The sequence below is a fragment of the Crocuta crocuta genome, unplaced genomic scaffold, assembly GCF_008692635.1.
Source record: "Crocuta crocuta isolate KB4526 unplaced genomic scaffold, BGI_CrCroc_1.0 scaffold811, whole genome shotgun sequence".
In the NCBI taxonomy this organism is placed as follows: Eukaryota; Metazoa; Chordata; class Mammalia; order Carnivora; family Hyaenidae; genus Crocuta; species Crocuta crocuta.
The window spans coordinates 612,981-633,872 of NW_027530352.1; the positions used below are offsets into that span (position 1 = coordinate 612,981).

Genomic DNA, 20,892 nt, shown 5'->3' on the forward strand with positions numbered 1-20,892 from the left:
GGCCAGTACGATCCTTTTCCGGGCCGTGGGCAGAAGGAAACGGGTCTCCCGAACTGGAACTGTCCTGCGGCCGCGAACACTTGTGAAACGCTCGGTGACCCCGCGGTGCCCTCCCGGTGTTCAGTCCTCGGGGTGTTGCTGACTCGGGAAAACGTATTTGACAAGTTTCGGATCTAAACAAGTTTCTCCTAGGCAGTATTTCAATAGCAAGTAATTTAAAAATTCAGGGATACATTTTCAACATTTTTTTCGTAAGTTCAATTTGGGTCAATCTCGTTATTGGGCTTAGAAAAACGACTTTGTGCAAACCTTTCATTTTCGTTCCAAATTAGAATTAATGAAATCATAAGATTAATAAGTTAGATCCCCACTGAAACATCTTTACAATTTATATAATTAAGCTAAATGTCACAAACTTTATAACACCTTGGAATCGCCTGGAATATCATTAAAACCACTGATGCTCTGTTTTTACCCTCAGATACCGATTTAATTGGCGCCAGGATTTTAAAAGCTGCCCCCGCACACAAAGTTTGGGAACTAGTGCTTTAGATATTTCAAAACATACTAACAAATTCAATACATGTATTTTTCCTATAACCTTTATATATCTAATAAATCCAATAAGCAATACTGTTTTTAATCATGTATGCAGATTTTGACCAACCAAGAAAAAAAAATCAAACTTGGAAATTAGGGCCTGCCTGTAGGGGGATATGAAATGCAACTGGGAAAATGTTGAATACTGTTGATGAGTACAATTGGGGGGTGATTGTGATATTGTTTTTCCCCCCTTGGTAACAGCTTTATTATCAAGATTTAATTCACATACTGTATGATTCATCCAGCTAAGGTATAAAACTCAGTGGGTTTTAGTATTCTCACAACTTTTTTTTTTTAATGTTTTATTTATTTCTAGGAGAGAGAGAGACAGCGTGAGCAGGGGAGGGTCAGAGAGAGAGGGAGTCACAGACTGAAACAGGCTGCAGGCTCTGAGCTGGCAGTCAGCACAGAGCCCGACGCGGGGCTCGAACCCACGAACCGCGAGATCATGACCTAAGCGAAAGTCGGATGCTTAACCGACTAAGCCACCCAGGCGCCCCAGTGGGTTTTAGTATTCTCAAAAGCCATGTAACCATTACCACAGTTTAGAACATTTTTTTCCTCCTCTCGGCAGAGAAACCTTGTACCTCTTAGACATCACCCCCAAACCTCACCATGCCCCCACCCCACCCCACCCCAGACAATTNTTCTTCACGACTGGCTTCTTTTATTTATTATTTATTTATTTATTTATTACTTTTTAAAACGTTTATTTATTTTGAGAGAGACAGAGACAGCGTGAGTGGGGGAGGGGTCGAGAGAGAGGGAGGGAGAGAGAGTCCCAAGCAGGCTCTGCCTAGCCAGCGCGGAGCCCTACGTGGGACTCGAACTCATGAAACTGTGAGATCATGACCTGAGCGGAAGCCAAGAGCCCAATGCCCAACTGCCTGAGCCCCCCAGGCACTCCCCTGGCTTCTTTTATGTAGCATAATGGTTTCGTGCACCTTTTTCATGAGCAGATAATATTCCATCACACCACATTTGATTTATCCATTCATCAATTGATGGAACCTTGAATTATTTTAGCTTTTTGTCTGTGAGGAATAATAGTGCTCTGAACATCCGTGTACCAGTTTTTGAATTTTTTAAAAATGTTTTATTTATTTCTGAGAGAGAGAGAGACAGCGTAAGCAGGGGAGGGTCAGAGAGAGAGGGAGTCACAGAATCTGAAGCAGGCTCCAGGCTCTGAGCTAGCTGTCAGCACAGAGCCTGATGTGGGGCTCGAACCCACGAACCATGAGATCATGACCTGAGCCGAAGTCAGACGCTTAACTGACTGAGCCACCCAGGTGCCCCGTGTACCAGTTTTTGTGTGGACTTCTATTTTCATTTCTTTTGGGCAGACACCTAGGAGTAGAATTACGGGGTCATATGGTGACTCTGTTTAATTAACCTTTTGACGAACGCCCAGACTGGTTTACAAAGCAACCACGTGACTTTGCCCTCCCATCAGCAGGCAACGAGCATCTGATTTGTCCCCATCTTTGCTGGGACTTCTGCTCGTTCATCTTGACAATTCCAGCCATCCTGGTCCATGAGAAGGGGTGCCTCATGGTGCTCTGGATTTGCATTTCCCTGATGGCTAGCGATAGCGAATGTCTTTTTTCACTTGCTTATCTGCATCTGTAAACCTTCTTTGAAAAATGTCTACTCAGATCCTTTGCCAGTTTACTTTTTGGAAAGTTTATTTATTTATTTTGAGAGCGAGCGAGCACGTGAGCAGGGGAGAGGGGCCAACAGAGAGAAAGAGGAGAATCTCACCTCAGCTGGGTGCGAGATTCCGGGTCCTTTGTCTCAACCATCTGCTCAGACGAATAAGCCAGACCCACCCGGGGCTGCCAGCCGTGACCTCCTCATCCTTACTCTGCGTGTAATGGAGTCCCCACTGTGGCCTCCGTGTTCATGGAGGGTATGTGGCTTCTCCCCAGGGGACAGTCACATTCATCCAGCACTGACAAGCTCCATCCGTGCAAGGCCAGGACCCTCTGTGGACTGAGCGCTGGCCTTCCGGACGTCTGAGCAAGCCCAGTATGGGAGCAAGAGGAAGAAACCCAGGGCTGGGCACCGTGACGCTGTTTCCTGCCCAGGGGTCCCATGGCCGATCACGTATATTGAAGGGGGTTCCGAGGAGCAGGGGTGGGATGGAGAACGGGCCCTCGGCCCTCGTTACTGAGGGCCTGGCTTACTCCACAAGACCCAGCGCCCACGTCCAGGCTGGCCTCGGCCCTCGGCTAGTGTCCCAGCCTCGGCCTTCACATCTCTGGAAAGTCTTGTGGATGCCAGGTGTTATGGGTTGAAATGTGTCGCCCACTAGAATTGCTCAAGTCCGAACCCCCAGTACCCGTGCATGTGACCTTATTTGAAAATAAACTTTTTTTTTTTTTTGCAAATGATCCAACTAAGCTGAGGCCATTAGGATGGGACCTCATCCAGTAGGACAGGTTCTGACACAGAGAAGCTCGCAGGGAGGACGTGAAGACCCAGGACCCCTCGGGGACAGGCTGGCAGCCAGAAGAGGGACCTGGACCAGACTTGCCCTCGCACTGCTCAGAAGGAATCAGCCCTGCGACCCTGTCATTTCAGAACTGACCTCCTGAACAGTGATTTCAGATTGTCCAAGTCCTGCTTGTTACCCAAGGAGAGAAAAGGAAAATGAAACACAATTTGCAGAGAGCTAGCCCTGGGCTAAGGATCCTGCTAGGCTATTTACGTATGGGAATACTTATTCTCAACATCTTCTTAAAAATATGTTATCCCTACTTGCAGATGGGGAGTTGAGGGTCTTGCCCAAGGTCACAGAGGTGCATAACTCTATGAACCCACAGAGATGAATAATTTTTGTCTTAATGACATCAATAGAATCGTTAGAGAGAAATCATGCTGGATCCAACAGGAGCTGATTTTTATTCCACCTTTTTCCTGATTGTTTTTTGGTCTTCCTCTGAAGCAGGTGGTATAAACCTAGGAAGCATTCCTAGGATCGCCTGGATTTGTTTGAAAAGCTTTCTTTATTCCCTGTGTTTCTCTATACATTCACACAAGAAAGCATGTATTGGTCCCTTTTGGGTGCCCTTTCACCTGGTCCCCCACACCCTGCCTGCCCCTGACAGCTCCCCTCCCCCCCTTCAAACATTGTCCACAGGAATGGTCGCTTTCCAGGCCAAGAATGCTTGGTCCTCTCTCTTTTTTCTCTTTCAATGATCTCGTTCTATATTGTTTAGCACTGTTGCCTGGTTTAGGTATTCACTCAATAAACATGCGTGGATTAAATAGATGAGTGAGTGAGTGAGTGAATGAATGTTCACGATTAGATCATGAAGCCAACTGAAACCCACTTAGAAAGAATTCCTCGCCCTCTATGTTCCCTGGGCACCTGGCGCATATGAACATTAGAGGACACATTCCACCGTCACTAGATCTGTCTCTACCTGAGACCGTCCCTTCCTGATAATCCTAACGCTTTGTGGAGGACCCGCCACAGAGCTACTCTCACAACGCAGTATAGATATTCCCAAATGACTCATAGTCTGAAAAAATACACTAAAATTCAGGAGGGTTTATGGAAGAGTAGGCTTGAGCAGACAACTCAAAACTCTCTAACTGGCGTGCGAAAGGAGGGAGTCTCTGCTCTCCCCTCAGATAATCCGGGCAGATCTTAAGGTGTCTCAGAACCTCGCACTGCTGTTCACATGGGTTGATTGATGAATGATCCTTGGATACTAGATAGATTTCTAAGTAAGACAGAGCACCGAGGCTTCTAGTAAGTGTAACTCATATGCTTTTGCTTTTTATTTTTATATGTCCTAGACAGCCTGTACCTTGGGGTCTGTTAATGAGTATGTTTACTGCGGCCACTTTGAGAGGCACTACGCAAATGACCCGACCTTCATATCATCAGAATTCCAGGACGAGAGGAGGAGAGTGGGGCTGACAGAGTATTTGAAGAGATAATGTCCAAAAATTTCAAAATGTGGTGAAAAAATATAAACTGCGTCAACTCCAAACAAAATATGACCAAAGAGACTCATGGCAGTTGCCTTGTAATGAAGATTCTAGAAACTGCGGGCAAGTTGAAAAATCTTAAAAGCGGTCAGAAAGAAACAAGCTGTATGGGAACAAGTCGGGTGACAGAGGACTGCTCATCTGAAGCAGCTGAGGCCAGAAGGACATGGCACTCACTTCCGGGGTATTGAAACAGAATTGTTAACTAAAAATTCTATGCCCTTTACGGAAAACTACCTTCAGGAATGAAGGGGAAATACAGGCATTCAAGGGAGCAGGGAAACTAAAAGAATTTTTTGCCAGCAGATTTATCTTTAAAGAATGACTAAAGAAATTTCTTGAAACAGAAAAGAAATGAGAGAAGGGATCTTAGAGATCCCTAAAGAAAAACTAATAATGGCAAGACCAGAAACACGGGTAAACACAATAGCTCGTCTTCCTCATGAGTTTTCTAAATCACATTTGGTGATCAATACAGAAAAGGTAATAGTTGGATACTCAAGACAATATTTTATTTTTTTTAATTTTTATTTATTTTATTTTATTTTTTTAATAGTTTTTTTAAATTTTTAAAAATGTTTTTATTTATTTCTAGGAGAGAGAGAGACACAGCGTGAGCAGGGGAGGGTCAGAGAGAGAGGGAGTCACAGACTGAAACAGGCTCCAGGCTCTGAGCTGGCAGTAAGCACAGAGCCCGACGCGGGGCTCGAACCCACGAACCGCGAGATCATGACCTAAGCGAAAGTCGGACGCTTAACCGACTAAGCCACNAGCCACCCAGGCGCCCCTCAAGACAATATTTTAAAATAGAGGGGATAAAGAGGCCTAAATGGAAATGCAGTGTCCATGATTAACTGGAGGATTAAAACTCAGTTCTCTGGAAAGCCTATGCATTGTAAGACTCGAGAGTAACCAGTGACAAAACTGTACATAGCAACAGACTCAAAAATATTACAAATAAATCAAGATGGAATTATAAAAATAACTGTTCGAATAGCCCACAGAAAGGAAAAACAGAAAACAAATAATAAAATGGCAGACTTAGATACTCCATTGTCAAAACCCACCTTAAATGTAAATGGTCTAAATACCTAAACTGAAAACAGAGATTGGCAGAGTGACTAAAGAAACTGGAATCTTAATTTCCTCTTTACCCTCCAATCACATCTGCATCCCCCGTCTCAGGAAATAAACGTCTCTGCCATCCACCGCATGGCTATTGCCTAAGTGGCCGAGGTTATTCTCAGTGTCTCTTCCGCTGGAATACACTCTATGCAAGCCTTTCTTTCTTTCATAGGTGTAGAGTTATTGTTATGAACCGAATCGTGGCCAGTCCAAAAAAAACTATGTTTGAGTCTTAATTCCTAGCACCTCTGAAGGCAACCTTATTTGGAGAGAGGGTCTTCTGGAGCTCACTACGGTGGGGCCTAACCCAATAAGGCTGGTGTCCGTATAAAGCCTCTCCCCCCCCCTTCTCTTCCTTTGCGTCTTCTTTATTCTAACTGCAGGCGCCATGAGAGCCGCTATCTGGATTTCTCCTGCTGAGGAATAGCTGGGGAAGTGAGTGAGTTAGGCAACGTGGGTTTCTTGTCCAGGACCAGGTACTGCTTTTTAGGAAGAGTTCTGACCCGGAAGGTCCTGGCCGCCAGCCTCTCCTTGACTCCTCTGCGTCCATTCCTGTCTCACTGCTTCTCAGTACTGTCATCGTCATTTGTGAGTCCTAATCACTTCTGTCCGCCACAGGACTGTATATGAATGAGGGGTGAAATCTTCTGGGTGATACAATGTCAGGCCAAGGTTAATGATTGATGACTTTGCCAGGCAGGCAACCTGGGAGTCAGCCATCCAGCCACGGGCCATTCAGATCTGGGGCGCCATCTAGTGCCTAATAGCGCAAACAGCATCCTGCATTGGAAATGCCTTTGGGCTGGAAAGGGTTGGTCAAAGCAAACCTGTGTATTAAACCGTTGCCCTTCAACGATTCAGCTAGCCCTGGAAACTTCAAAAGTTAAAAAAAAAACAAAAAACTTTATAGTCCCTTCTTTATCAAAAACTNTTAAAAATGTTTTTATTTATTTCTAGGAGAGAGAGAGACACAGCGTGAGCAGGGGAGGGTCAGAGAGAGAGGGAGTCACAGACTGAAACAGGCTCCAGGCTCTGAGCTGGCAGTCAGCACAGAGCCCGACGCGGGGCTCGAACCCACGAACCGCGAGATCATGACCTAAGTGAAAGTCGGACGCTCAACCGACTAAGCCACCCAGGCGCCCCTCAAGACAATATTTTAAAATAGAGGGGATAAAGAGGCCTAAATGGAAATGCAGTGTCCATGATTAACTGGAGGATTAAAACTCAGTTCTCTGGAAAGCCTATGCATTNCAATATTTTAAAATAGAGGGGATAAAGAGGCCTAAATGGAAATGCAGTGTCCATGATTAACTGGAGGATTAAAACTCAGTTCTCTGGAAAGCCTATGCATTGTAAGACTCGAGAGTAACCAGTGACAAAACTGTACATAGCAACAGACTCAAAAATATTACAAATAAATCAAGATGGAATTATAAAAATAACTGTTCGAATAGCCCACAGAAAGGAAAAACAGAAAACAAATAATAAAATGGCAGACTTAGATACTCCATTGTCAAAACCCACCTTAAATGTAAATGGTCTAAATACCTAAACTGAAAACAGAGATTGGCAGAGTGACTAAAGAAACTGGAATCTTAATTTCCTCTTTACCCTCCAATCACATCTGCATCCCCCGTCTCAGGAAATAAACGTCTCTGCCATCCACCGCATGGCTATTGCCTAAGTGGCCGAGGTTATTCTCAGTGTCTCTTCCGCTGGAATACACTCTATGCAAGCCTTTCTTTCTTTCATAGGTGTAGAGTTATTGTTATGAACCGAATCGTGGCCAGTCCAAAAAAAACTATGTTTGAGTCTTAATTCCTAGCACCTCTGAAGGCAACCTTATTTGGAGAGAGGGTCTTCTGGAGCTCACTACGGTGGGGCCTAACCCAATAAGGCTGGTGTCCGTATAAAGCCTCTCCCCCCCCCTTCTCTTCCTTTGCGTCTTCTTTATTCTAACTGCAGGCGCCATGAGAGCCGCTATCTGGATTTCTCCTGCTGAGGAATAGCTGGGGAAGTGAGTGAGTTAGGCAACGTGGGTTTCTTGTCCAGGACCAGGTACTGCTTTTTAGGAAGAGTTCTGACCCGGAAGGTCCTGGCCGCCAGCCTCTCCTTGACTCCTCTGCGTCCATTCCTGTCTCACTGCTTCTCAGTACTGTCATCGTCATTTGTGAGTCCTAATCACTTCTGTCCGCCACAGGACTGTATATGAATGAGGGGTGAAATCTTCTGGGTGATACAATGTCAGGCCAAGGTTAATGATTGATGACTTTGCCAGGCAGGCAACCTGGGAGTCAGCCATCCAGCCACGGGCCATTCAGATCTGGGGCGCCATCTAGTGCCTAATAGCGCAAACAGCATCCTGCATTGGAAATGCCTTTGGGCTGGAAAGGGTTGGTCAAAGCAAACCTGTGTATTAAACCGTTGCCCTTCAACGATTCAGCTAGCCCTGGAAACTTCAAAAGTTAAAAAAAAAACAAAAAACTTTATAGTCCCTTCTTTATCAAAAACTCTTTTATAATTACCAGTTAGCAAATGGGTGTTTTGAAATTCATTAATGCTTTGCATTTCACAGATGAGAAAACAATGTGGCAGTAGGGTCCTCCTTTGCACTTTCATAAACCTACACTTCAGGGCAGGACACTTTGGGGGCTTTGTCTTAGGTGCGTGTGTTACAGTCAAGGCACCAGATTGATCTTGGGCACACTGCCACGTCACAAAACCCTAGAACACTGTACTGCTGAGGACATTTATTATTACACTTATTGTGACTATCCCCATGGTCATAACTGATATACTTAACCAGAAATCTCACAATTGTGTTCCCGACTAAGCAGGAGGAGAGCCAATTTCAGTGTCACCACCTTTGCACAACAGTGTTTTTATTTGCCCTTCTCTCTGTGGTCATTGTACTTGGAAAATGAAAAGAAAGTAATTGAGTATTTTAAAAGTTGCCCTTGTGAGATTCAATGTCTGACCTCCTCCCCAAGGTAAAATCAATGGCTCTCCCTTTTCAGCCCCTCTCTGACCCTTTTCTACCAACCCTGACCCTCTATTTCCTAATCTCCCCTCCAAACCCCACCATAAGGGGAGAGCATACCTTACTTACTCTCTTATTGTCTGAGCCCAGCACAGTGCTGGGCTGATCAAAGGTGCTGATGAATTCTTTGTGCAGTGAATGAATTATCCAGCGTGATTTTCCTGTGTCATTTATTTTTTAAAAATATTTTATTTATTTTTGAGAGAGAGATAGAGACAGTGTGAGCAGGGGAGGGTCAGAGAGAGGGAGATAAAGAATCGGAAGCCAGGCTCTGAGCTAGCTGTCAGCACAGAGCCCAATGCAGGGCTCAAACCCACGAACCATGAGATCATGATCTGAGCCGAAGTAGGACGCTTAGCCGACTGAGCCACTCAGGTGTCCCTCCTACATCATTTAAACAAGAGTCTCAGTAGTCACTCAAATTTGTTCCTCTCATGCTCTTTGCTGCCTGTGGACCTACTGCGGTCTTACGGCTTCCCATGGGCCCCGGATCACCATCTGTCAAGTCGGCATAGCAATTTCTGTTCACCAAAAGAGACAGAGAACTGTTAAGTGTAATTAAATGTTAATAATTACATAAAGGCCTGGAGGAATTGGAACATACTAGCCTCTAAAATAAGCGTTTGTATGTTAGGAGCGCCACCTAGTGTCAATCAAAGCAAACAGCATGACGTATTGTAGTTGATTCTGCCATGAAAGGTGTGAGGTCCAAACAGGATGTACTCACACGTGTGAAAACGCTTTCTACCTAAAATTCACTGAAAAGATTAGTAAGTACTTAATGTCTGGGGTTTATTTTACATCTATGCACCTCATAGATTAAAAATATGTCTTATTTCAACTGTAGTTAGATTGGTATCTGTGTGTGTGTGTTTAGGTTCATAGATTGTAATCGGCCTTCAAGGGCTGCCCCAGGAGAAATCTGAACTCTCAATTTCAATTTTTCTTATTGATGAAATAAGTGATAATGATTGTAAAGGGCGTATAGGACGGTGGGAAGATGGAAGGAAAACAGTGCATAGAATGCCTGGTCCATAGAAAGTGTTCGGTTAGCTGTTTATTAGTATTATTGACACTCTTTAAATTTTTTTTAAATTTTTAACGTTTATTCATTTTTGAGAAACAGAGTGAGACTGACACAGGGGAGAAAAGACAGAGGAGACCCAGAATCCGAAGCAGGCTCCAGGCTCCGAGCTGTCAGCACAGAGGCCGACATGGGGCTCAAACTCACAAACCATGAGATCGTGACCTGAGCTGAAGTCGGACACTTAACCGACTGAGCCACCCAGGCGGCCCTAGTATTGCTGACACTCTTAAACCAAAGTTGAAGGATGGTGCCATATTGTGGCTATAATAATACATATATGCTCTTACAAATAATTTTATCGAATATGTATACGGAAACTTTTGTACTTATATGGCAAGTACTATTTATTCTACAAACTACATAAATATTAACTCATTAATTCTCATAAACCTATGAATCAGGTACTATTATTGGCATTTATAGATGAGAAAACTGCAACATAGAGAAATGAATTACCTTGTCCTATGGCAAAGTTGAACTTGAACCCAGGCATTCCACCTTCTGGGGGTGGTCGTTTTGATAAATGTACTATGTCACGTCTGTATTTTTCTTGGATTATTTTCTAAAATTAAGAGGAAATATAAGTGCCACTCCCATTCACCATGAAAAGTATAAGAAATCTATGTATTACCTGAAGCATAGCTGCAAATCTGTAGGTAAGCTAATGTAGTAAGAATTTGGCCCCATCAAGGATTTCTGTTGAACTTAAGCACGTTTAGGTGAGTTTAGTAGTAACAAATTCAGGGTGACGGAGTACCTTGGTCTCTCTAATGTACTGGCAACACACAGTCTTCCCTGATAGCCAGATCTGCCTGCCCTGGAAAGTGTGCGTGCACCAGAGATGCAGAAGGCAGGGACTGGCTGACTAGGTGTCATCATAACCTTTTCCCGTGGAGTTTCAGGCCAGGAGTGAGCTCCAAGAACAGCAGTGTGGGGGTAGATTCTGAATGACAGTGATGGTCCTCGGTTATGCTCACCTAACACACACACTCATGATTGTATGTGTGCACACACACACTCATGCACACACACACCTACACATACCTCCTTTCTCCGTGGTCCAGCTTCATTTCTTCTTGTTAGAATCTCAAAGTCTTTCTTGAGATTGTACACAGGTCGTGTGACGTTCTAGAGGCTTCCAGGAGAGGCACACAGAATTGGAAAGAGTGAACAAGCTTCTTGGATGGTCTATTCTCACCCCCCTCCAAGTTAAGGAGAATACCAACTTTCTCAGAGTCTCCCCCAAACAGAGGAATCCCACGATAGACAGATCTAATGGAAATAAACTTCAAGTCAGAGGCAACTGTGTGTTCAGTCCAGTCTCAGGAACTATATGAATGTTACCTAATTTAATTCTCACTGTACTCCTTGAGGGAGGTGCCATTCCATGTTACGGAGCAGAAGATGAAAGCTGGGAAAGCCTGAGAAAGTAGCAGGGTCACCCAGCTGATGCACGGAGGAACTGGAATTAGAAGCCACACACATCTCTCAAAACTGCCTTCCCAACCTTTTCCACCGTGAGCTCAGCTGTCTTCTCTACCTGCAGCAGCTTGGCAAGTCTCAGGTTGGCAAGTCTTGGCAAGTCCTGGGGCTCCCAGGATTTCCATCTGGCTAGAGAATGAGGAAATTTCTTGAGTTGACCTTCCATCATTTACATACACGATATAATATGTCAATTGCAATGTATAACAATATCATATGTGGTATCTTATACTGTACATTATGTACACAAGCCTATAGTATATAATGTAAATGAATATGAAATATATGCTATATGTTAATTATGTATAACTGTAAATAAATAAAATTAATTTCGTATTTAATCAATACTATCAAGTACATATAGATATACATGATCAATTTAATCCTCTGTTTTAATTTCTAAAGTAGTTAATATGTCTATATTTGTGACCTTCGTTAATGAAATTTGTGGGGCACTCTACTAATTTTTAAGAGTGTACAGGGGTCCTGGATTCTAAGTTTGAGAACCACTGCTTGAGGCTGAAATCGAATGTCTTATTTTCCCAGCAGGATTGGTAAGGGCTTGAAGGCGAAGGTGTAACCAGCACACTAACATTTGAATTCTTTTATTCTTCTGTTTTCTTAGTGGTTAGGGTCTGTCCTATCAGATTCATCACACAGCATGGTAATTATGCTTGTCTCTCACACCTCACCAGTTACAGTTCCCTGAGAGAAGACACTTTGCTGGGCTGGTCTCTGCTTTTCTGATATCTTCCGGTGTCCTGCTTAACAAGTGCCCTGTGTGTGTGCATGAGCTCATGCATGGCATCGTGACAGGCCCGGAGTAAAAAGGCAGTAACACGTCCTAACAAATCTATCGAAACTTGTATGTCCATGGTTCCTCTGAAAGAGTCACTGAGTAAGGCCATATCCTCATTCTGATTAAGGCTATTGCCCAAACTACGTCTGCATGTTGGGCATTATAATTGCCTTCCTTCGAGGCCTAGACTGGGAGGCCATAAAAACGTATCTCATCTCACTATTGAGAAATCCTCTTGAGGGTAGGTTTGACTTTTGAAACAGTTTACAGTCACTTGAAAACACGCTAAGGAGTAAGGTGGCTATTAATGACCTAGTTTCCCGTGTCGCTTATGTGGTTCTAAGAGCAATTCCAGAATGTCAGGTAAATACATTTGGGAATGTATCGTTCCATTTGTGATATTCCCGATGTATTTATTAAGCACCTACTACGTGCTTTACGATTATGTTCTTGGTTTTCCCCCAAGATGAAGGATGTGTCAGAGAATAAACACAGACACTGTGGTCTCAGCCCTTAAGGTGCCCGGTGGGCTGGTGGGGGAAACATTTTGGCTCAGGCCTGATTCCCCTGTTGGCCCTTTGCCTGCTGAGACTGGGTTATTTACAGGAACGGTTTGTGGGGCTAAAGCAAGCACACGGACTGGAGGGCCTACAGCCTTTTCTTTAAGCTCCACTCTCCCGAAGCTCTTTCCTGCATATTTTTTCTCAGGCTGCCCTATATTATCAACCTCAAGGGTGGACCGAGGCACTAACACTCCTGGGCAGACAGGCCAGTAAAGGCAGCTGCTATTATTAGAGCCTCATCCCGTGTGAGTCAGGAAAGAGGAGGTTTTAGTCACTCCCGGTTGGGGCCTCTAACAAGGTTCATTAATATCAGGTTAGCTACCTTCAAAAGCAGACAGAACCGTCCCCTGGCCTAGCAGAGGGAGGAGCCGTGCACCTGCTCCAGGAACCGCCCCTCACTGCCCTTCTGGACTTGTCGCTGCCCAGGTCCCTCTCCCCCACACGCTGCGTCCAGCTCCCACTGCAGCCTTCTGGATGGACATTCGGCTCCGCGTAATTACCTCTGTTCTACCAGCTTTCCAGACTGAAGCGCGTGAAATGAAAGCAGCCAATCCATGATACTCAGACTGTGCGCAGATACAAGAATACGCAATGGATTGCATCGCACTATTTCTGTCCTCGGTTTATTGTTGGCTCCCTCGAGGCCATAAGTTTTGAGTGGGAAGACCACACCCTTAACCTGAATTTTAATAGGCTTTTGGTTGCTCACGGGCTTGTTCACTCTTATCTCAAAGCCCGAGACCCCATGACGCACCTGCCAGATCTAAGGTCACTTTAAGGTTGACAGTCACAAAGGTTTGTCTCTCTGGATTTTTAGGATGGTTTCTAAAGGTTCTGTTTTAGAGTGAGTGGAACAAACCAATTAACCAAGTGTCAATGTATGATTTTCAAGAAGTTAAAAACACATGTCTCATAAAGTACTGTTTACAGCGAGCTCATGCCTGGGTCAGAGAATGATAGAAGTCATTAAGGAGGAGCAAGCCGGACAGCAACAGGTCAAAGCAGGAAATGGGAGAATGAAGATGCCTTTAGTCAGGAGAAGAAAGGCTGGAAGGCTGAAGAGTACTACATTGCTTAATGTTCTATTAGGCAATACAATCATCATTTTTAGGGTTGGCTTTTCTACTGAAAAGAGTTCATGTGTCTCTCTACTGGGCAAAACCCTTATGAATGTATCAATCCTCTTTATGTGAACGTTTAATTTTACATACGATGGGCGTAATCAAAGAGTAAATATGAAGTCAGAGTTACCCTCGCCAAAGCCGTGCTGTCCAGAATGGTAGCTCTTGGTCTTCTGGGGCCAGGGAGCACCTGTGAGGTGGCTGGTCTGAAATGAAATGTTCTGAGAACGAAAAATATACTAGATTTGGAAGACTTGCGATTTGGAAAAAAAAGGAATATAAACTATCATATTTTAAAAAATATTGATTACCTGTTGAAGTGGTAATAGTTTGGATACATTGATTGAAGTAGGACATATTATTAAAATTAAATTCACCTGTTTCTTTTTACTTTTGTCAATGTGACTACTAAGAAACTTCAAATTACATATGTGACCCACATCCTATCGGCTTGTGCAGCATTGTCTTAGGGCATCGAACGACCGGCAAATGAACTTAGACAACTTTCTAATACAGCTTGGAAGGACCTGAAGAAACGTTTTTGCCTTGTTTTTCAGTTTTGGATAACTTTTGTCAACATGAATTACAAGAATCTGGAGAAGAACAAGAATCTTGTTTCTCTGCCTTCTGGCCTCTACCCTGTGGCCAGGAAGTTGGGAGCAAATCTGAGTAGCTGGTGTCCTAATGACTTGAGATCTGGACATCAGATGTGCATGTAGGATAATGTGTTTTAATTGATTCAACTGAGTGATCATATTAGACAACTGAATCACAGTAATCAAATTTTCGTGCTTCTGATGTATAAATCAGGGAACCAACTGATAGTGAGGGGAGGTCCAGTGACCTACTCATCAAGATTCTGCATTGCTGATGGGGCGCCTGGGTGGTTTAGTCGGTTAAGCGTCCAACTTTCGCTTAGGTCATGATCTCGCGGTTCGTGGGTTCGAGCCCCGCGTCGGGCTCTGTGCTGACTGCCTGCTCAGAGCCTGGAGCCTATTTCAGAGTCTGTGTCTCCCTCTCTCTCTGACCCTCCCCTGCTCACGCTGTCTCTCTCTCTCTCCTAGAAATAAATAAAAATATAAAAAAAAAAAAGATTCTACATTGCTATTTTCCTGGTGGTAAATCACACTTAACTGAATTTCACATGGCTGTGTGGGTGTAGGGAGGGGGGAAGCCACTGCACATAGAATCAGAGCAAAGTGGCACGCTCTTAGTTTATTTTGTTACTTTGACACCAAAATATATTAATATGATTAGTAAATTAGGAAAATTCCCTCAGTTGTTCAGACACTTTCAATAATTTCTTACAATTCGTATATCCAAAGTCACAGAGAGAGATGGCAGGTGTAAAGTGGTTTTCTATGGCTGCTAATTCAGCCATCACTAATCTTATTAGGCTGGTAATTCTCAGAGGACATGATCAGTAGTAGACACAATTTCCAAATGTTGAACAAATGTTATTCAGTGAAACTTATATGGAGTCATCCTTAGTCTAAAAGATGTCTCCCCCCGCCCCCCCATCACTGAACTTAATTTGTACAACCTTTTTGGACCACAATCTAAGGCTGGCACCTTGAATACACATTTTCCTGTAGCTGTATATTTGAATGGAAATGTCAGGTAAGTTGTAAGACTTCCTTTCTCTCTAAGGACAAAACAAACTTTAGAATATAATCTGAATGACCAGGCTTAAAAGGGGATGAGAAAGGGTGATCTTATCAACAACAAAAAAAAATGGCATAATCATTTACGTGTTCTAGGATTTTCCCTCTATTTCTATTTAAAAATTTGCCATCCATTTTGTTCTCCTTTAGATCTCTAGCTCATGTTATAAACCTGTATGGTATTAATGTTAGCTGCTTTACTTCCGTTGAGGTCATCGAATCCCCAGTTAGAGTCCTTGTATACCATAACATGAGTTAGATATTGTTACGGAAAGTAATCTAGAATTTTCACGTGCTGAAATTCATCTCTTTATTGGAAAATATAACAATAAATAAATGCTTGTTTTCTTTGAAAAGAGATCATCTCAACGTCTATAGCTGCCAAGCCTATTGAGGATTCTTTGCAGGCTCGGGCGGTGGGGGGTCTCCCTTCTTCCCTTATGATCCCTATTCTTGAGGGTCTGACCCCCTGCCTTGCACAACCCAGAGGGGAACCTGAGATCTTTTTTACAAACTGCCCAATTTCTCGCCTTTGGAGAAGTGAAGAGTGCCCCGCCCCCATCGATGAAAAGACGGATTTGATACAGAATTTCAGTGTCTTCAAATCTAAGATTTAAGTCTCTAACCCCCCACGATCCAGGACACCCCCCAAGGCTTACGGACCCCCTTTCACCCACCCCTGGCTGCTTTGGACTGGCCCGGGATCCTGGTCCCAGCCCCGGTTCCTGTGGATCTGTGCGCAGAATTCACAGAGGACCTGTGTTACTTCCCTCGCGAAGAAAGAGAATTATAGTGAAAATTTAGGTGGAAACTATTTCGTTTTTGTCTCCCAAAGAAGACAACCATGTGCCCAACCACCCCTGAGAAAAAGAACTTTCAGGGGCTAAGGAGCGAACAGGTAATTTCAGAGAAAAACAGAAAGTGGTCTCCGACTGTCCTGGACTTCCCTAGGAGTTGGGGGAGTTGGGGGCGCCTGGACGCGACGTCTTTGGGGTTGCGGAAAAAATAAATGGAGAGCCCGGAGCCTGAGGCTTCTCGGATCCTTTTCCGACCAAAGCCGGGAGATTTGGTGCGGGGCATTTTAACATTTTCCCCCTTTTGTGGAGTGGAACAAACACAACTTGAGCGCACGGCGGCGGCTCGGAGCCTGCCAGCCAGGCGGGCGCGCCGAGCACCAATCAGCGCGCGCCTGCGCTCTATATATACGGCGGCCGGNGCCAAGAGCGCAGCCAAGGCCGTGAAGCCCAAGGCCGCCAAGCCCAAGGTCGCCAAGCCCAAGAAGGCTGCGCCCAAAAAGAAGTAGGCTGTGGACGCCTGCTTCCAAAACCCACAAAGGCTCTTTTCAGAGCCACCACTGATCTCCGGGAAAGAGCTGGGCACGGTCTCCGCCCTGGGCTTCCTCCCCCTTCACCCCTAGGCTGCAGGTGTGGGCGGCTGGTGTTTTCNNNGCACCCACGGCGCTCTGCCACTTGCCCCCGGTCCTGCAGCCGCAGCATGTCGGAGACCGCTCCCGCCGCTCCCGCCGCCGCGCCCCCCGCGGAGAAGGCCCCGGTGAAGAAGAAGGCGGCCAAGAAGCCCGCGGGGGCGCGCCGCAAGGCGTCCGGGCCGCCCGTGTCCGAGCTCATCACCAAGGCCGTGGCCGCCTCCAAAGAGCGCAGCGGCGTGTCCCTGGCCGCGCTCAAGAAGGCNCGTCCGTCGCGTCGGGTAACTTAGCGCAACGGTGTGGCGGACTGGAGTGCGTCAGAACAGCCCTTCGTCGGCCATCTTGTCCCGGCAGCGGGCCACCGAGCGTCGTTTTAGGTAGACGTCAACATCTAAACAGCGGAGAGGCTTGAAACTCATTTTTGCGCGGTCCGAAGTCCCAGCGGTTTCTACGCGAGTCACGTACGGGTAAACTTGGGAACGTATGCGTGTGTGATGTGACGTCTCTAACGAAGGCCTTTATGTTCACGGTGTTACCTGCGCTTCTTTCACGTTGATGGCGTTTCTTCTGGGCAGAGGGAAGTCCAGCGTCGTGTTGGCATTCTGGTGAAGCCAGGTTTTCCCGAGACAATTCCGGGAACCCGGGCTTCCGGCCCCTCAGTTTTGGGCCCGTTGCCGCAACGACCGATGTAGTCGCTGATCAACTTAGATTAATCCCCCCGTTACCGGTAGTGACCACGGAGCTCCCTCCTGTCCGCACCGCCCCTCCCAACAGAACGGGTACTTTAATGTTGGTTTTCATGTATAGGAAGACCTCCCCTTGGAGAGCACAGCGCGCACGCGCGCGCGTAAATGCAAAGAAAGTTTTCCCATGGTTTCAGTAATTTTTGTGTTGTCAATTTCACCTTAAAAAAAAACAATTGAAACCCCTGTAGTTTGTTACAAGGTGTAATAAATGCGTACAACTCTTCCATTTCTGCCTCCCTTCTCCTCCCCACCTCACCCCCATTTGAGATGCCACCTTTATCATAGGCTAAATTCCAAGAAAGTGGCCAAGTGGAGTAATCCTTCGTTTTCTATTTTGCCCCTTTGATCTTTCTGGCCGTTTCTTCAGTGAGAGCATACTGTTAAGTACTGTTCACTGCACTGTCTTCAGTGGTGGGAATACATAATGCATAGTAGGTGCTGAAATAAAAATGGAATGTTTAAGAAACTGACATGCTATGGCTGAGAGCGGATAGAGCTCATTCCCTCTCGTTGCTCTTCTTTTTCAGAATTTCCTGGTTATTCTATTTTTTGTTTGTTTTCCCAAATACATTTTAAGATACTTTCTTCCACCCCACCTCCTCACCCTTCCATTACACATAAAAATACCTCAATATCCTATTGTAATTTTATTGGGGTGGTGTTAAATTTACAAACTAGTTTGGGGAGAGGTTGAATTTTCAAGAACATCTTATGTGTTTACATTCCCCCCCACCCCCCAATATTTTGTACCTGTGGAGAATGTTTCAAATTTTCTGCAAACAGATCTTCATATTTCATAATATACCTTTTATTTCCAGATATTTTGTCGTCTTTCTTGCTGTTAGAAATGACAACCCAAGAGATTTTTTATTCCTTCAGGGCCCGCCTCTCATAAAGTACACATTGAAGATAACCAGTAATGGAAGGGATCTATGCCTGAGTGAATTAACAACCTCTAGAACAGTTCTGTCTATTGCCAAATTAAGTAAGGAAAAAGAAACGGTAAAATTAGTTTTAACATAATTTAGGGGTGCCTGAGTGGCTCAGTCGGTTAACCATCTGACTTCTGCTCAGGTCATGATTTCATGGTTTGTGAGTTTGAGCCCCACATCAGGCTCTTCAGATCCTCAGTCTTTCTCTCTGCACCCCCCCAACACAAAAATAAATATTAAAAAAACATAATTTATTTAACCTAACACCCAAAATATTCTTGCTCAACACAAAATCGATGTAAAAACATTTATGAGAGATTTTACATTCTTTTTTGTTTCTCATATGACATCTTTGGAATCTCCATGTATTTTACACAAACAGCACATCTCAGTTCCTACTTGGCTGTTTCAAGAACTCAGTTAACTGTATGTGGCTCATGGCAGCCTTATGGACAATAAAACTCTAGAATGCCCTCTGGTCCCAAATATCCTGTTCTCTAGCCTCATCCTTGGTTTAAAGCTTGCATATATCAGTGTGTCTTCATATATAGTGTCCTCTGTGGACCTAAACTTTTGACCTCCAAGGGTGGTTGATGGGTCCAAAAGTCATTGGGCCACTATGAACCAATCAAACATTCTCTGTTCAGAGACTGGAACTGTTGTGGAAACTAAGGTGACCTGATGTCAGTGGCTGGGAGTTGCCTTCTTAGGTTTTCTGTAGGAGAAACTGGGAGGCCTGGTGAATCAAAAATGCAGAATGGGGCCAAGAGCAGAGACAGAGACGCATAGGGCTGTGTTCTCTGGGTTCCTGACAGGGGAGTTCCGGGTTCTCCGGGCCACCTGTATTTCTGTCACTGGGGCAGGGGTCTCCCTTGGTTCAGGTTGGGTCATGTCGCGGTAACCAGGAGACCCAATGAGGACACTTAAATTTAACCACAGTTAAATGCTAATGGCATCATCCACGTCCATATTCCTTTTCCCCTTCGTGTGGTTTCAAGTCCACACACTTTTGGGGTTTATATGCTTACAATTGACCCTAACGTTGAATGTCTCCTGCAAAGATATTTGCATAGGTACCCTTAACCGATGCAAATGAAATGTATTCCTCAAAAACAGATATATGCCTTCTCTAGTAAGCATGAAGGGAGAGTTCACTCACAGCTAAAAATTATCATAAAAATCTCTAATTTTGCCTGGACTTTTAATAGGATCTTCATTAATAGGTTTCCTTGATTTTGGTCCAACCCCTCACAGGTATTCACAAAGTTGACTGGCTTAGGTCTAATACGGTAAGCCATTGAGTAGACTCTATGCTGGCTGCTTTAAGAAAAAGATCCTTGGGGGCACCTGGGTGGCCCAGCTGGTTGAGCATCTGACTTCAGCTCAGGTCATGATCTCATGGTTCCTGGGTCCGAGCCCTGCGTTGAGCCCTGCGTCCGGGCTCTGGGCTGACAGCTAACTCAGAGCCTGCAGCCTGTTTCAGATTCTGTATCTCGGTCTCTCTCTGACCCTCCCCTGCTTACACTGTCTGTCTCTCTCCCTCTCAGAAATAAAATAAAAACTTTAAAAAAAAAAAGATCATTGTCTTGATTTAGTTTAAAAAGTCTATATTTTATTTTGACATTATTCATATCATTTTCAATATTCTACTTTATATTATAAAATAATACTGATAACAGCAGTAATATATTCAAATAATTGTCGAAACATGGCTGATTAACTAAACCTGGCAATGATTACTGCATAAACTAAATTGCTGACTGATAATTCAACATGAAAATTCATGATCTTATGTCCAGGTATGATAAAAGCGTAACTCAGAAATTAAGTTACTTTAATGCATTTTACCCAACCTTTAAAATATCTTCTGCGCATACGTAAGTGTTCTCATGGCTGAAAAATTAAATACCCTATTACTTCTCATAGGCAAAGCTCTAGGTATGATTCTACGCCTAAGGAAAATGTAGAGAGTAACATTGGGTTGAAATCCGTGCCAGAGGTGAACAGGTCCAGTGCGAGGCAGTGACGTCATTAGAGGATTTCAGAGTAGAGCCGGGCTTTAGGGCACAGTGGGAACAGCACAGTGTGGGGAGCTAGCAGTTCCTGAGGTCTATTTTACAGCGTGCTGAACATTGTTGTGGAGCACTCTCCATTTTTTTCTTAATGTTTACTTATTATTTTTGAGAGAGAGAGAGCGAGCAAGCAAGTGGGGAAGGGGCAGAGAGGGACACAGAATCCGAAGCAGGCTCCAGGCTCCAGGCAGTCAGCACAGAGCCCGATGTGGGGCCCAAACTCATGAACCGTG

The 20,892-nt window shown here is 44.6% G+C and overlaps 1 protein-coding gene across 2 annotated transcripts in view; it reads left to right on the forward strand.

Annotated features, from left to right (window-relative positions):
• The first annotated feature begins 16,956 nt into the window (after positions 1-16,956).
• LOC144232916 (histone H1.1-like) overlaps positions 16,957-20,892 on the forward strand; it is a 35,213-nt gene continuing 31,277 nt past the window's right edge. Inside the window, exon 1 of one of the 2 annotated variants that reach the window (XM_077765761.1) lies at positions 16,957-17,172. In XM_077765761.1, the coding sequence (XP_077621887.1) occupies positions 16,981-17,172 (192 nt within the window). In that variant the 5' untranslated portion in view covers positions 16,957-16,980. The remainder of the gene's footprint in view (positions 17,173-20,892) is intronic. The other variant, XM_077765760.1, reaches the window with a different exon arrangement.